Genomic DNA, 15,056 nt, shown 5'->3' on the forward strand with positions numbered 1-15,056 from the left:
GTAAAAGGTAGGTAGATACTTTATATACGTCGCACTAGATCTGCACAATGGGCTATTGGCGACGGTCTGAGATACATCCCTGGGGATGTTCCGAAGACATGTCATCGCAATTTTGATCCCCTGCTTTGGTAGCCCGATGACCTGCACGCGAAGTCAAGCACTTTACGGTAGAACAGTTTAACGGGGACCGATATCTCGCACCCTCGGTCCCTACGCAGGCTGATCAAAGTGGTAACCCACCCGCTTACTGACCGTAGCCAGTGATGCTTGACTTCGGTGTTCTACTGGGAACCGTGTCTTTACGAGCAGTCTACTGTTAATGAGTGCAAAAAAAAAATAACTTGACTTTTGATCTAATGATTGGATTCTCTTGTACCAAAACTCAATTTTAATGCTTCGACAACCAAACCAGAAATTAGTTTGGTAAGACAATTTTTTTAGTTACGAAATCAGATACAAAAACCTACTTAGTATACCTTCTTGTCTACGGATTTCGATATGGGGGAAGAAAATATAGTTACAATAGTTAAAGGCTGGAGAGCAATTGAAAGTCTGAACTTCTAAACGTTTATTTCTTTTTTTGCGAATTTCGCCATATCATGTGAACTTTTTAAAAGAACTAAAACATTTTTGTACACAAATGTAAAATTCGTTTGTCTTAAACTAATTCTGCGCAAAAAATAATTTTTAATATTGAGCATTAGTTCACTATATCCGGGAGCTCACTATAAAAAGTGTTCACTATAGCGGGGTTTGACTGTATATTGCTATGCTTTAAAAAAGTTGTTACTTCTTTCGGCTTTTGTCTAAATATATGAAAGCTTATCAGATATTCAGGTTTTGCTTCTTAAGTTGAAATTCATCATAAAAAATTTCCTAAACTTTTTCTTAAAAAAAATATTTCCTTACAAATATTAAGTGTTCTTATTCTACGTTCTAAATCACTTTAAAAGCACAACTGATGAAATTTTTATCAGATTTCTCAAACAAATCTTCTCTATTCTCTCTCTCTACAAACTCTCTCTCTATTCTTCTTTTTTCTATCACGGATTCTATAGAGGGAAGCTTTGTGCACCATGGTTCGAAATCTGGAAAACGAAATTGGAAATCTTGGACAACAACTCGACACTGAAAAAAATAATGTTCAATTTCTTGAGAAAGAAAAAGGTTTGCTTAAAATTGTAAATTGTGCTTAGTTTAAATTAAATCCTAGTTTAAAATTTGATTTGACAATTAATTGTTTATAATTTTTTTAGAAAAGTTAATGTCTGATTTAACTGAAATGCAGAACTCCAACCAACATTACGATACTCTATTACGAGAACAAAAAGAAGAGTTAAAAAATATTGAAGTAAGGTTATTTACCGTTATGTTCTGTGTGAATTTAAAATGTGTTGTTGAAATTTAGTTTGTATTTTGCTCTTTACAAATGTCACGATAATAATGTCACGACTTTATAAATAACATAAATGTCTTAATAAATGTCACGTAATTTTTATCATCTTATTTGTGTTTTAACGAAAAAGCTATGCCAGCTTATTTTCGAACATTTTATAAATTGTTTTATGATTATTTTATTTATATTATTAACTTGCAACTATAACGTTTACTTGTGTCTATAATGTACAGTGTTATAATTAAGACGAATATCTAGATTCTATTTCACTGTATTTTTTTTCTTGAGAAATCACTATTACTCATGATTTCTTTTTAATAGTTAGAAAGTTAAATCCGATTATGCACGAAGGAAAGTTTAGTAAATACTGTTTCAATATAGCATTTCCGAAATTATAATAAATACACATTTACTTTAATTTATTATTATTGATAAAATTGAAAAATAATTTAATTATTTTCCTGTGATAAATAAATGAGAATTATTTTTCTCCCTTAACAACTGCAGTTGTAAGTTGACTTTTTTTGTACTATTAATTTTATATATTTTATACATATAAAGTTAATATAAATATAACTTTATATAATAATTATAAGATTGAATATATCATATATATTTTATAACTTAATGTATTAGATTTTATGTATATTATTCTTAGCTTTAGAAAAACACACTCGTGTGACTATAAAATTTAGAAATTTTAAAATAGTTAAATATTTATAAATCTATTATAAGTTCTTTGTTGCAAATTCTCTTATGGCTAGAGTGAAAATGATGTTAATTATTGATGTTAATTTAATTCATTTGCACGCGATATTTTGCTTTTTAGGATGTAAACTTTTGCAGACTCTTTTGTGGACTCTGGAAAGGAAATAAAAAAATATTAAACTAACAAGCTATTTGAGTGTTTGGCACAGCAGGGATTCTTTATCAAAAATTTACTGTACTTTATTTTTGACTGGTTCATTTTTTTTCTATTAAAAGTTAGGACATTTCTAAGAATTACCTAAGCAATGATAGAGTGGATTGCGTAATCTCCAAACATTGACATTGGTTGTTTTTGCATTAAGTTAGGAAAACTATTGTGATATTTATAAATTGTTATTAGTTACCCATTAATCATTTAGAGAAAATTCTCAGATTTTTAAAAAAAAATTTCTCTATTTTTTTAACTGAAAACATAAGAAATTGAACTGAAATATTTTCACAAAATTTTTAGGTTTCAAGAGAGGAGAAAGAAAAACAGCTTGGCTTTCAATCATCAATTATTAAAGATTTGGAAGCGAAATGCAAAGAATTATTAGAAACTAATGCAACGCTTAACACGGAAGCGAGTGCTGTTCACAGTTTGAAACAAGCGAATGAACAGCTCAAAAGCGAAATTGTTGATTTGGAAAAAAGGTTCTACTCTATGTTTTATAATTAGAAACCTTACCTTTATTATCAAGAGATTAATCTAAATAGAACCGTAGTTTGAATTTGATAGACTTGGAATTAGCTCTGAGCTGGGTTCGGTGAGATTCTTGTACTTTCATATGCAACTCTGCTGCATTTTGCAAGATATTCTCCGTTTCAGGCTTCATTTTCACCCCTCTGATATCGAACCGAAAAATCTCTCTATCTTCTTATGGTGGCTAATATAATCAAGAAAAGAGTTCGTTGTCAAAAACTAGTTATTTTATCATGATCATGTAAAGTCTGAAAATTATTTTGCAATTTGGTAGTGCTTAAAATATTTTTGAGTGCTTAAAAAATACTTAAAAGGTGCTTATTTTTTGTTGAAAGATTTGGCTTCGCACCCTGTAATTATAATTTTTGGGGAATTATATAAATAAAATATTATTAAAATAATAATTTTGGGCAATTTATATTATATATATATATAATCGACGAGAAAAGAATGCACAGCGAATTACGTTTTTTCATTTCTGTGTGAAAGAATCAATTATTAATTACCTATATTTATAAATTCTAACTTTAATAAGTATAAATTGTCTTTCCTAAGATGCCTAATAAAAATTTAATAACTTTAAAATATTTAATGCTTAATACCCATTTAGTAATTATTAAATTAGCTGAATTTCATTAATGAAAATCAAATGTTCTATTTTTAAAAATATTTTTATGTTTATAGATGATTTCATTTTTATTTATTAATAAATTTTTATTCAGCCTCCATTAGATAATAAAATGTTTTACCTTTTAAATCTCCTATTTTCTAAATAAAAAACAAATTCTCCTCTAATGATAAAGATACATTACTTTTTTTCAATTATTTAATATAAAGTGAAAAGCAGGCAATGTTTATTAGTGTATTTTCTATTGTTGATAATGAACAATAAGTTCAATAAGAACAATAAAAACAATTCAATTAGTTCTATAAAAACAATATCATATTGTTGATAATGAACTATAAAAAACTATCTATCATTAGAAAAATTATAACTATTTAATTTAATGACCTATTTTATTCTCTCTTTCTTGTTAGAAAAAATGGATGGACATTTATATAGTTTTCTTAAATTTCGTTCGAATTATTTTTATATTTTGAATTAGAAATAATATTATTTTAAAAACATAATTTAATACAGTGCACTTAATAGTTTTAATCACAGTAATAAATTGTAATTTTCATGAGTTACAGCTTACGTTTGCAGCCCCGAAACTCCCGTGATTCTTCTTTTTTTTTTTGACACCAGCTAGCATGAGATAACTTTATAAGCTAGGGGAAGGCAAACATTTACTTCGAGGTTTGGAAGAGATAAAGATTAAAAATCGAGCGAGAAAAATTTTTTTTTTTAGCTGATAAAGTACGGGTTTTATATTGAGTCATGCCTTGAAATTTTTAGATTGAAGGAAGAAGAGGTTAAAAGTCTTGAGTTGCTCTCTTCTCTACAGACTATGCAAAATCAACATGGTAAGTGGCTATTTTAAAATCAACAGAATGTTTATTTTTGACTCGTTCTTATGTTTCCTCAATCTGAAATAAATTTTGTTATTTTTGTAGCCCATCTTGAGAAGAAAATTAGTGAAGAAGTAATGGAATTGGAGGCTTTTAAGGATTTACAAGTAACCTTAACACTTGCTTAATTTCGATTATCTGATAATAGCTTCTCTTATTTATACTATATTGTAGTGCTTCTACCAATACAAAAATACAATTCCAATAAGCTATTATATAAGGCATGTTGACTCGATACTATGTTGGGGTATATTTTCATTGATCACAAATTCGTATTTTCATAGATCACAAATAACGTCGGCCTGTATGAACGACTGCTAATGGCAGCACAGGAGCGACCACGACCGTGAACTTAATACAGCTCTCACGATCAGCATTTAAGAAAGATACGGTGATCTTAATACAGCTCTCCCGACTTCTCACAAAAACAGCAATGAATGAAGTAATGGTATCCGTTCATCAAATTCTATCACAGATGTAATTCTGGTGGGGGAGTACTGTAGTGCGTCTACCACTGCATAAATACAATTCCAATTCACTAGTATATTAAGCATGTTAACTCGATTTTATGTTGGGGTACCTTGTCGTAGATGAAGGTTGATATGGTCGATAACTATTATATATATATATATATTCATAAATTAGTATAGGGTCCTCTTATCATTGTCCTTTTATGATAGTTAGTAAAATGTTATTGTATCTAATTAACTAAGAAAATACTTTTTTTTCCCTCCTTCTTCTTTTCAAGTGTTATCAAAATTACTCTCTGAACCATTGTTAATCATTGCTTTTAATTTCTTGTTAATTGCATAATTTTCAGTGCAATCTTGGCACACAGCTAGTGACTAAGAAATGTACAAATTTAAAACATCATAAAAAGTAAATAAAACATTGAGATGAAATAGGACTCGATTAAATAATAAAATATCTATAAAAATTAATAAATCAGAAAATTAGAATACTAAGTAAAAATGGGTGTATATATATATATATATATATATATATATATATATATATATATATATATATATATATATATATATATATATATATATATATATATATATATATATATATATATATATATATATATATATATGTTGCACAGTTACATTTTTTTTTAATAGTTTTGAGTAGATTTTGCAAAATACTTCTTAACAAATTATAATTTCGTGCAATGGCGTGCGAATTTTTTTTTTAATGTTTCACAAATTTTTCTTTTAATTCACAGCGAAATATTTTTTTAATGATAGTTCATGTACATAAGTATTGAAGCATTAAACTACAATGCTATATACAATGATGTGAAACATTGTATATTATTAATTTCATATTTACCATTATGTACTCGAATCATATAATTTAAAAATATTAATAGTTTTGATGATGCAATAAGTGTTGCTACAATTATTGTTAACATTAAATTGAATCGGATGTTCAACGACAGTTATAAAATAAAATATAAAGTGACTTAGCAAGTAATTTCACATAATTTTAAAATCATTGGGAATGATCCCAAAACAAGGAAGTTGGGTTTCGCCAAGAGACATTGAACGTCGATTTTGCTATTTGGAAACACTTCAATGGGAAGTTCTACTCCGCCTGCAGTATTCACCAGACATTGCCCCTTCAGATTATCACCTAATCCGGTCGATGGCTCGTGGTCTCTCTGAGCAGAAATTGACATCATTTGAAGAAATCAAGGAATGGATCGATTCGTGGACATCCTCGAAAGATGAAGAATTCTTCCGACATGGTATCCAAATGCTCCCAGATAAAAGTAGTGTCTAGTAAAGGAGAATACTTTGAATAAAAGATAATATACGGATTTTTCACGATAAACTGTTAATTTTTGATAGAAAATAGCGGAAACTTATTTGTACTCCTAATAAAAATGAACGTTCACTTAATTTTTAAACAAACGAAGTACATTATTCTTGGTCTGATAATTAGATTTCTAATTAAAATATTTTATAAATTTGTTATGACAAATTCCTAATTAGCATGTCTTTGTTAGGTAAAATACAATGAGTTAAATGAATCCAATGCAGCATTGCTAAATGAGAAAGCCAAACTTGAGACGAAACTGAAAGATTTATCATCCTATTTATCCGAGCTCGAGTAAGTTTAAATTTTTTTTTTTAACTCATCAAAATCATTTGCTGAAATGTATGTTCAGCTAAAACATAGATAATGCGAATATTTTACATTTTAAATTAAAAAAAAAAAAATGTAGTATTGATGTTAAGATTGTTTTGGCAAAAATATATTCTGTAGTTACTGTTGTATCAAAAAAATTTTAATTTCCATGTGATAATTTATTGTTTTAAAGTAAACTAATTAACAAATTTTAAGCTGTTCAATCTATTTTTATATTTTTACATGCAATAATTTAAATCCTAAACTATTTTGTTTGTAGTTCATGTGGTTTTTTTTTATCATCTTGGAAATGTTTTTTTAATTCTTTATTCAATTCCTACAATTAGTTCACACTCTTCCTATATCTTGTTCAAATTTTCAATCGTTAAGAAAATACTTTTTATTCACCCACTTAAGTTCAAATACATTTTTTTAAAACTTGTATAACACTTGGTGTTAATAACAGTTTTTTACAAATATTAATTTATTAGTTAAATTTAATTCATTAATTTCAGTTATACATGGGGGAAAAATTGTCATTATTTTATAGAAAGTAATAAAAATTTTCTTCGTTAACCTAAGTAGGAATTGACTTTAATTTTTTTTTTATATTACTTGTATTAATCATAGTATATTTTGTTGAAAAAGAAACTATTTGTAATATCAGTTCTCTAAATGTGCCACTATATAATTTTTTTACACTCTGAAGATAAAATTTATAGACATTTTTATTTTATTTTGAATACATTTTTTCCCGTTTATACTTTATTATTTAAATTTCTTAATTTATTTCTCTAGAGCTGATAAAGAAAAATTGTCAATGCTATGCGAAGAAAATTCAGAACTCATTGTTAATATTAAAAACGATTGTGAGGAAAAATTGGTGAATATATAGTCAATTTCTTTATTTCATTACTACCAGTAAAAATGATCGATATAGAAAATTAATTCTTTTCAAATTGTTCGTGTCTTACTGGTAATGATTCAAATTAATTTAAAATCAATTAATTAACTTTCATTGTATTATTAGTCTCAGTAAACTTATTATTATTTTACTCAGTAAACAAAGAAGCTTTATTTTTTAATCTTCATATGGATCCAATATTTATGTGTTGTAAATTATATTTTACAATTGTATTGTAAGCTTTCTTATCGGTAAATTATAGAATCAATCATGAGTACTGATGAAAGCTACTACTGTTATTGATCTAAAAGTTTATTATTATTATTATTATTAAAATTCACTTTTAAAGTACTGTTTCTCACGAATTCTCTAATTGATTTATTTGAATTTTGGAATTTCCAATTGTAAAATTATATTTTAAAAATGCTTTATTAACCTAAATTATTATCATTATTCAATGTAAGTATTTGGATAGCCTGATTTTGTAATTTAAATTATTAACTGCACCTGTTTAATATACTTAAGGTGTGCCATCCCCTTTGAATAATCAAGATTTTATCTAAGATTACATTAAAATTTATAAAGGGAGTTTGAGGGACTCAACAATTATTATTGTTGTTCCCCTTCTGTGTCACTCAACAATTCTTAGTCAATCGTAAAATTTAACAGTTTATTATTATCACTGTACTATACTTTTTAACAAAAAATATTTGTTTAACTTAGCTATTTATGTAGATTTTTCACACAAAGAAAAATGTTGGAGACAATATTCTAACGAAATTATCATTAATTTAACCATGATAATTTTTTTAGCTGGAAAAAATAGTTCTTAACATTTGATGCATATTTATTTTTATACCTGGAGGAATAGCCGTGTTATTTTTTCAAACTTTTAATTTAATGAGTGTCATTTTTTTAGCATAAATTTTAAATTGTTTTGATCAATGTGAAATTATATTGTTTTTATCATTGTAAACTAAAACTATTATTATTATTTTTTTAGTGTGAATTTAAAAGTATTATTTATTTTAAAATACATTAAAAAAAATGCTGCTCATAAATTGGTTTGCAAGAAAATGTTGTTTACTTTTTTTAATAATTGATTTTTTCTTATATTTTGATCGTTAAACTTTCAAACAATGACAACTATAAGCATAAAAACAAAATCTAGATGCAATTAAGTGGCTATAATCTATCTGACAGTTGCTATTATAAGGCTTCATATAAAGATGACGGGCATCATTAAAAAAAAACGCACCCTGAGTACGCATAAGACCTATATTTTTTACTAGTCAGAGAGGTAGTGCCATAAAATATCAGTGACTTTGAGTGTTAAAACACAAACATTTTGAAATCATTTTAAGCAGTGGCGATTAATAATTGTGAAACATTAATTTTGACTAATTAAAAAGTCAATTAGCCATTGCACCAATGTAATAATCTTAGTTTACAGAATTTTAAAATGACTAAAACTAACAATTAAATGATTTCCTACGACTCCATTTACTGTCGGAGGGATACTAAAACCCAGTTTTTATCAAATGTAAAATTGTTTTTATACTTTACACTTAGTTTGCCATTATTGAATTTTTTTTTTTTTCCTTAACCTTTCAAATTTTAATCTTTTACTCGCAGGCCAACTGTGGCTGACTGGAAGGTTTTATCTGGCCCGAGGATAAAATTTTAACTTGCCGATCCGTGGCGAATATAACCAATATACTTGTACATCCATTTTTAACAAAGTACTGATGACCACTTTACTTTCTCTATTTTTGTTGTACAAAACATAAATTGATGGAAATAGCTAGCACAAACATCTTCAATTGGTAAAATGTTGAAAGCAGAAGTTTTTTTTATAGAATAGCCGTATATTGGTGCCATCTGAAGCAATTTCTAAATATACCAAAGTTTGAGTCTTACAAATAATTACCCAAAGCTAGTTTCCCAAATTTAATATTTTCTGCCCAAAAAACCAGTGCTATGTTCGCTTCATCTTGTATATGTGAACAGGTCTTTTCAATTATGAACCTTAGAAAAAATCATTTCAGAAGTAAACTAACAGGCAAACATTTAGCTTCGTTCTTTAAAATAAGTGCATCTCACTGGGAACCTCAATATAAGGAACTTTTAAAAATGAAATCGTTATTTCATTCATCGCATTAAATATTTAAATTAAAACTTATATGTCGTTTTTTATTTTTTTATTTTAGAAGTTTTTACTTAGCCCACCAAACTTTTTTTTTCTTAGACTTTTTGCGCTGGATCAAAAAAGTTTGCCCGTCCCTGTTTTAAATTATAGACCTTACACATTATAGATAACTGAAAGAAAAAAGAAGAAAAAATCTCTCAAAATTGTAAACACTGAGAAAAATTATTAGATATCATCTTTCAAACCAGAAAATAGTAGCATGACAGTAAAAAGTAAAGAATAAAATTTTTTATTATTATTCCAGTATTTTAACGCTATTCGAAAGTTAAAGGGGGGGGGCTTAACGATGCTCACCTGTTTATTATCCTCTCATTATTTATTAGTTTAAATTATTTTTATAATTATTTTTGGATCTTTTACTTTGTTAGGCTAGTGAAGCAAATAAATTAAACAATGTTAAAAGTGAATATGAGCAGTTGCTGAGCGAGTTAGAAACAACTAAAGGATGTTTGGCAGAAAATTCCAAAACTCTTGCTGAAATGGAAGAAAAGGTATAAAATTTAATTGATAGTTTTTACTCTTTCTTTTTCAAAATGAATTATATTTTTGAGCTTTATCCTTGAAAATAAAAATAAAAACTTTTTATTTTAAAAAAAGGTTCAAAGAAGAAATATATTTTGAAATTTGATTTTTGTTTTATTTTCCCCCTCTTTTTCTTAATAAAGTAGTAAGATATTTTGTTTTACTAAAAATGGTATTACGGTACAACCTCAGAAAAATCGGTTCAACGTTAATCCATACTCTCAATACTTTTTACCAAAATGTGGTGAAAATTGACAGCGACCTTACTACCCAGATAGGAAGATAAGGTTTATTCTTTCTCAGCAAAATCTTTAAATATCAACCTAAAAAGGTTTTTTATGCGGTTTCCGTGTAAACCTTCGAATCTTAAAGCGAGATCCGTGACAATCTGCTCTATTCTACGCACATTACTCTAATCCAAAACCTTAAAAAGCAACCTTTTATATAAAAACCTTAAATGGAGGTTCTCTTAAGATTTTCAAGCGTTTAAAAATCCTTGAATAAAAGCTAGTCTTAAGGTGAAAATAATATTAATCTTAAATCAATGTAATTATAAGGTTTCTTTTCACAACGTCTTGTATGCTCAGCTAAAATCCACCTTGTCATGAAATTTTAATGGATGATGCAATTTGATCTTATTTCTAGTGTGACGTCATCTAAAACGTCATGATGAACCTAAGTGGCAATACTTTTTTAAAAAAAGCTTTTAAAAATAATTTTTAATCCACTTAGGATGAAAGGTTTGAAACTGCAATATTTTTGCTTTATTGAAAAACTGTTTTTAGTACAAACATTTTCGTGGCAATAAAAAGAAAATTCCAACACAAGGTTGCATGCTTTCTGGATATGGTGTTAAATTAAACCACGTTTCAATTCTAGGTGAACCGTAATTTCGTATCATCAAATTTAAGAAGTTAGGTTATAAAGTTTAATTAGGCACCTTATTAAGATAGATGCAAATGTGAACTATATCCATGCTTAAAACGCACCAAAATTTCTAACATTGATAGTTTTAATTATTTTATTGGAGCAGATTTAAGAAATTTTGAACTTTTACGAAGGTTGCTATTTATATTTCTGGCCTAATAATGAAAAAACAAATATGTAGGATCGAAATTGGTTTTATTGTTTTTCAAAATATTCTCCATGATGATCAATACACTTCTGCATGCGTTTGAACCAATTTTCAAAGCACTTTTTCCAGTCCGATTGAGGTCACTCCAAAACATGCGTTTTGAATGCATCAACCACTTCTTCGGGGGTCGAAAATCGTTGTCCACGTAATTTATTTTTGATGTGTGGGAATAAGAAGAAGTCAATGGGTGCCAAATCAGGGCTGTACGGCGGATGACCCATCAGTTCGATCTTTCGCTCCGTCAGAAATGCCTTTGTTTGAGTCGATGTGTGAGAGCTCGCATTGTATGATGAAGAATGATTCGCCTGTTCTTCTGCTTTTTTCGAATTTCTCCGATGACTTCTGGCAAACAAATGGTCGTGTACCATTCAGAATTGACCGTTCTGCGTTGCTCTAACGCCACTGTTGCCACATGACCGTTAATGCCGAAGAAACAGACAATCATTTGTTTCGATGTGCTTCTTCCTCGAACAACTTTTGTTGGCTTTGCCTCGTCTTGGAAGACCCATACAGTTGATTGCTGTTTTGTTTCCGGCTCATATGCATAGATCCATGATTCGTCACCTGTGTAGATGTTATACACAGCCTTTGATGTACCTTGAACGTATTTTTCCAACATTTCCTTGCACCAATCGACACGAGCCTTTTTTTGAGCGTTTGTCAGATTATGCGATATCCAACGCGAACAAATTTTTTTTACGCTCAAATGTTCATGCAATATTTTATTGATGCTAGTCATACTAATGTCCAAAGACGCCTCTATCTCACGGTATGTCACATGACGATCCTGCTTTATCAGTTCACGCACAGCATCGATCTTTTCTGGCACAACAACGGATGTTGGACGACCTGCACGGGATTCGTCCTGGATCGAACATCGACCACGATTAAATTCGTTATACCAATTTTTTATAGTGCTGTAGGATGGCGCTTTATCGCTGAATAAAGAATTAAGTTCATCGAAGCACCCTTGTCTTGACAATCCACGTCGAAAGTTATGAAAAATAATGGCACGAAAATGTTCACGATTCAATTCCATTTTTTGAAAGAGAAGAACTTTTCAATTTACTGTCAACAACGCAAATGAAGCTATAATGGTAAATCGTCTACTGAATTTATGTTTAAAAATATCAAACTTTCGATTAAAATCGTCTGCGGTCGCCTAGCAACACTTACTGTTGCCAAGGCCAGAAATATAAATAGCAACCCTCGTACGTGACTTATATTATTAATTTTATTTCTTCTTAGACACATGAAGTAGACAACTTGAGAACTTCTTTGACAAAAGCAGAAGAGGATCTGAATTGGCAAAAGCAGTCAACATTTAACGTTTTAAAACTTCTCCAGGATACTGAAGTAATAGCTGTTTCTGGATTTTTCATCTCAAATATTATTTTTTAAAGCACTTTTGAATTCTTAGAAAATGTAGTTGGTATTTAGTGAGGAATTTCCTTGAGAGTTTAAGAAAAGAAATATTTACTTGTTGTTTAATCAAATGAAATTTCTTAAATCTATTCATTTTCTAACGATGTATCATTTCTTTCCTTATTTTTTAGAATTTTAAATTTGCAGCTATCTAACACAAGTGTCTGCAAATGTTCTAGATATTTAAAGCATTCCATTTTATTTGCTTATTTTTTGCATGCAGCAACCTATTAAAACATTTTAATTAAATTTCCAATTCTTTTAGAGTTTCTTAAAAGTTTTTTTTCTTTATAGGCGAAATATAACCAGGATAGATTGGCAAAAGAAACTGAAATAATAAGCTATAAAAGACAAATTGAAAAACTGGAATTTGACACAAAAATGTTGAAGTGCGAGGTGAAAATTCTCTTTCTAATTAATGTTTAAAAATACAAGTTATCACAAGCCTAAATATTTACAAGCTATTTGTAAATAATTGTTTTTTAATTTTATTTCTGTGATTTTTCAAGGATTACTATAACTTATGATGTTTGAAGCCGTAATCTTTAGTAACATGCATTGCTGGTTTGAAGTATATATATTAAGTGATAACTTCTTTAGAACTTGAAAAATGTATCATTCACTAAGCTAGAGGTTGCTTTCTTCTGTATAAGCTAGCTGATCTGATTAAGCTAAAGGTTCTGTATTCTGATGATCCACTCTTGTAAGTGGATCACAGGAATTGGTGACCTATGCCAGTTTACTTGAAGATTTAATACGACTCTTCGCAGTTTAATATATATTTATATGTTACTATGAATGATCGAAATCGGTGGTTGTTGACTTCCAAATGTGAATGTTGACAATCACATAGTCACTTTGGTAAATGTATGAAATATATACTAGGCCTAGTTAAGTGCCACTTGCCCGTATGCCCTACATCAATTTTTTTTAAGGTTCAGTGCCACTCACCGGTATGCCCTACATCAATGTTTTTTTAAGGTTCTGTGCCACTTCCCGGTATGCCAAACATCAATGTTTTTAAGGTTCGGTGCCACTGCCTGGTATGCCCTACATCTCTGTTTTTTTTAAGGTTTGGTGCCACTTCCCGGTATGCCCTACATCGATGTTTTTTAAGGCTCTGCACCACTTCCCGGTATGCCCTACATCAATGTTTTTTAAGGTTCTGTGCCACTTCCCTGTATGCCCTACCTCAATGTTTATTGCAAGGTTATGTGCCCTTGCCTGGTATGCTCTCATATGCTCAATGTTTTTTTTTGAAGTCAAGAGCCACTGCTCAGTGTGTAGTACTGTGAACACTGATGTTTCTCCTAATCTATCCTCAGCAGATGTTAAAATATCGAATAAATATAATAACGAATAAATTAATGTCAAATCGGATATAGCAAATATTTCGGACATTCACCAAAGCGACTCTGTGATTGTTGACATTCACAGGTGAAAGTCGACATTCTCTTGATTTCGGTCATTCACAGTAATGTATATACATGGTATATCACCTATCTACAGAATTTCAAGTCATTTTTCTCCTTTGGCTACCTTTGTCTCTTTGACTGCCACGGTTTTCCACCAGTTTCCTCTCCCCCATTATATATTAAGTAGCAAGTTATGCGCTATCTTGTTTTTCATACTCTATGTTTTTTCCTGGAGAAGAGCGTTCCTTTTTGGGTGCTTGCAGCAATCTAGTTAAGAACGACTGATTCTGGAGTTAGCACCCCCACATTGTTAGAATTTTCATTCTAAGATTATGGTAAAATAACCGGCAGCAGTCTGATGTCCATCCGATTAACCGCAAAGTTTACGGTAAAGGATATTTTTCACCGTTATGGTTTTGAAACCGTTTACAACTGGTAGGGTTATAAAATCATGAATACGAAACTAAACGGTTTTTTAACCATTCACAGTCAGCATGATTTCGAAACTGTAAAAAGGGAAATTTAACAGGACATAAGAGCTAGGCTTCTCGTTAGATAATGAGCATCGGGGAGTGCAGGACACTGAAAATTCTTCATGTGTGGAATGTAAGTGTCAACGCTGGGACTCGAACCCCAGTTCTGTCGATCATGAGTCAATAAAATTCTTATTTCTTAACCGTTTTAGAAAAAAATAGTTAATAAACGACTCACTGTTAATAGTTTCATTACCATCTTATTTATGATTATTTGGCTGCTTTGTTTAAGTACGGTAACATAACAATTGAATAGATTGTTATTTAACCATTTTTTTCGAGAAATTTCTAACCGTGCAGTAAATCAGAACAAGAACTATGAGGCTTCTGCTGTTTTTGGCACAAATCCCATTCAAAATGAACCATCCTTTCAAAGGAAAGCAGCTGGCGTGAATTGATTGAGTCCTTAGTTTAAT

General features: G+C 29.4%; 1 protein-coding gene across 4 annotated transcripts in view; it reads left to right on the forward strand.

Annotated features, from left to right (window-relative positions):
- The window catches only part of LOC107456498 (uncharacterized), a 47,003-nt gene that overhangs the window by 9,712 nt on the left and 22,235 nt on the right, over window positions 1–15,056 (forward strand). For all 4 annotated transcript variants that reach the window (XM_043048671.3, XM_087169503.1, XM_087169504.1 and 1 more), the window contains exons 10-19: window positions 1,059–1,167; window positions 1,257–1,351; window positions 2,616–2,797; window positions 4,246–4,313; window positions 4,404–4,465; window positions 6,376–6,479; window positions 7,296–7,380; window positions 9,979–10,101; window positions 12,516–12,623; window positions 12,987–13,088. In XM_043048671.3, coding sequence (XP_042904605.3) covers window positions 1,059–1,167; window positions 1,257–1,351; window positions 2,616–2,797; window positions 4,246–4,313; window positions 4,404–4,465; window positions 6,376–6,479; window positions 7,296–7,380; window positions 9,979–10,101; window positions 12,516–12,623; window positions 12,987–13,088 — 1,038 coding nt within the window. The remainder of the gene's footprint in view (window positions 1–1,058; window positions 1,168–1,256; window positions 1,352–2,615; window positions 2,798–4,245; window positions 4,314–4,403; window positions 4,466–6,375; window positions 6,480–7,295; window positions 7,381–9,978; window positions 10,102–12,515; window positions 12,624–12,986; window positions 13,089–15,056) is intronic.

The sequence above is a fragment of the Parasteatoda tepidariorum genome, chromosome 8 (assembly GCF_982258835.1).
Source record: "Parasteatoda tepidariorum strain Cologne lab strain chromosome 8, Ptep-v5.0, whole genome shotgun sequence".
Classification (NCBI taxonomy): Eukaryota; Metazoa; Arthropoda; class Arachnida; order Araneae; family Theridiidae; genus Parasteatoda; species Parasteatoda tepidariorum.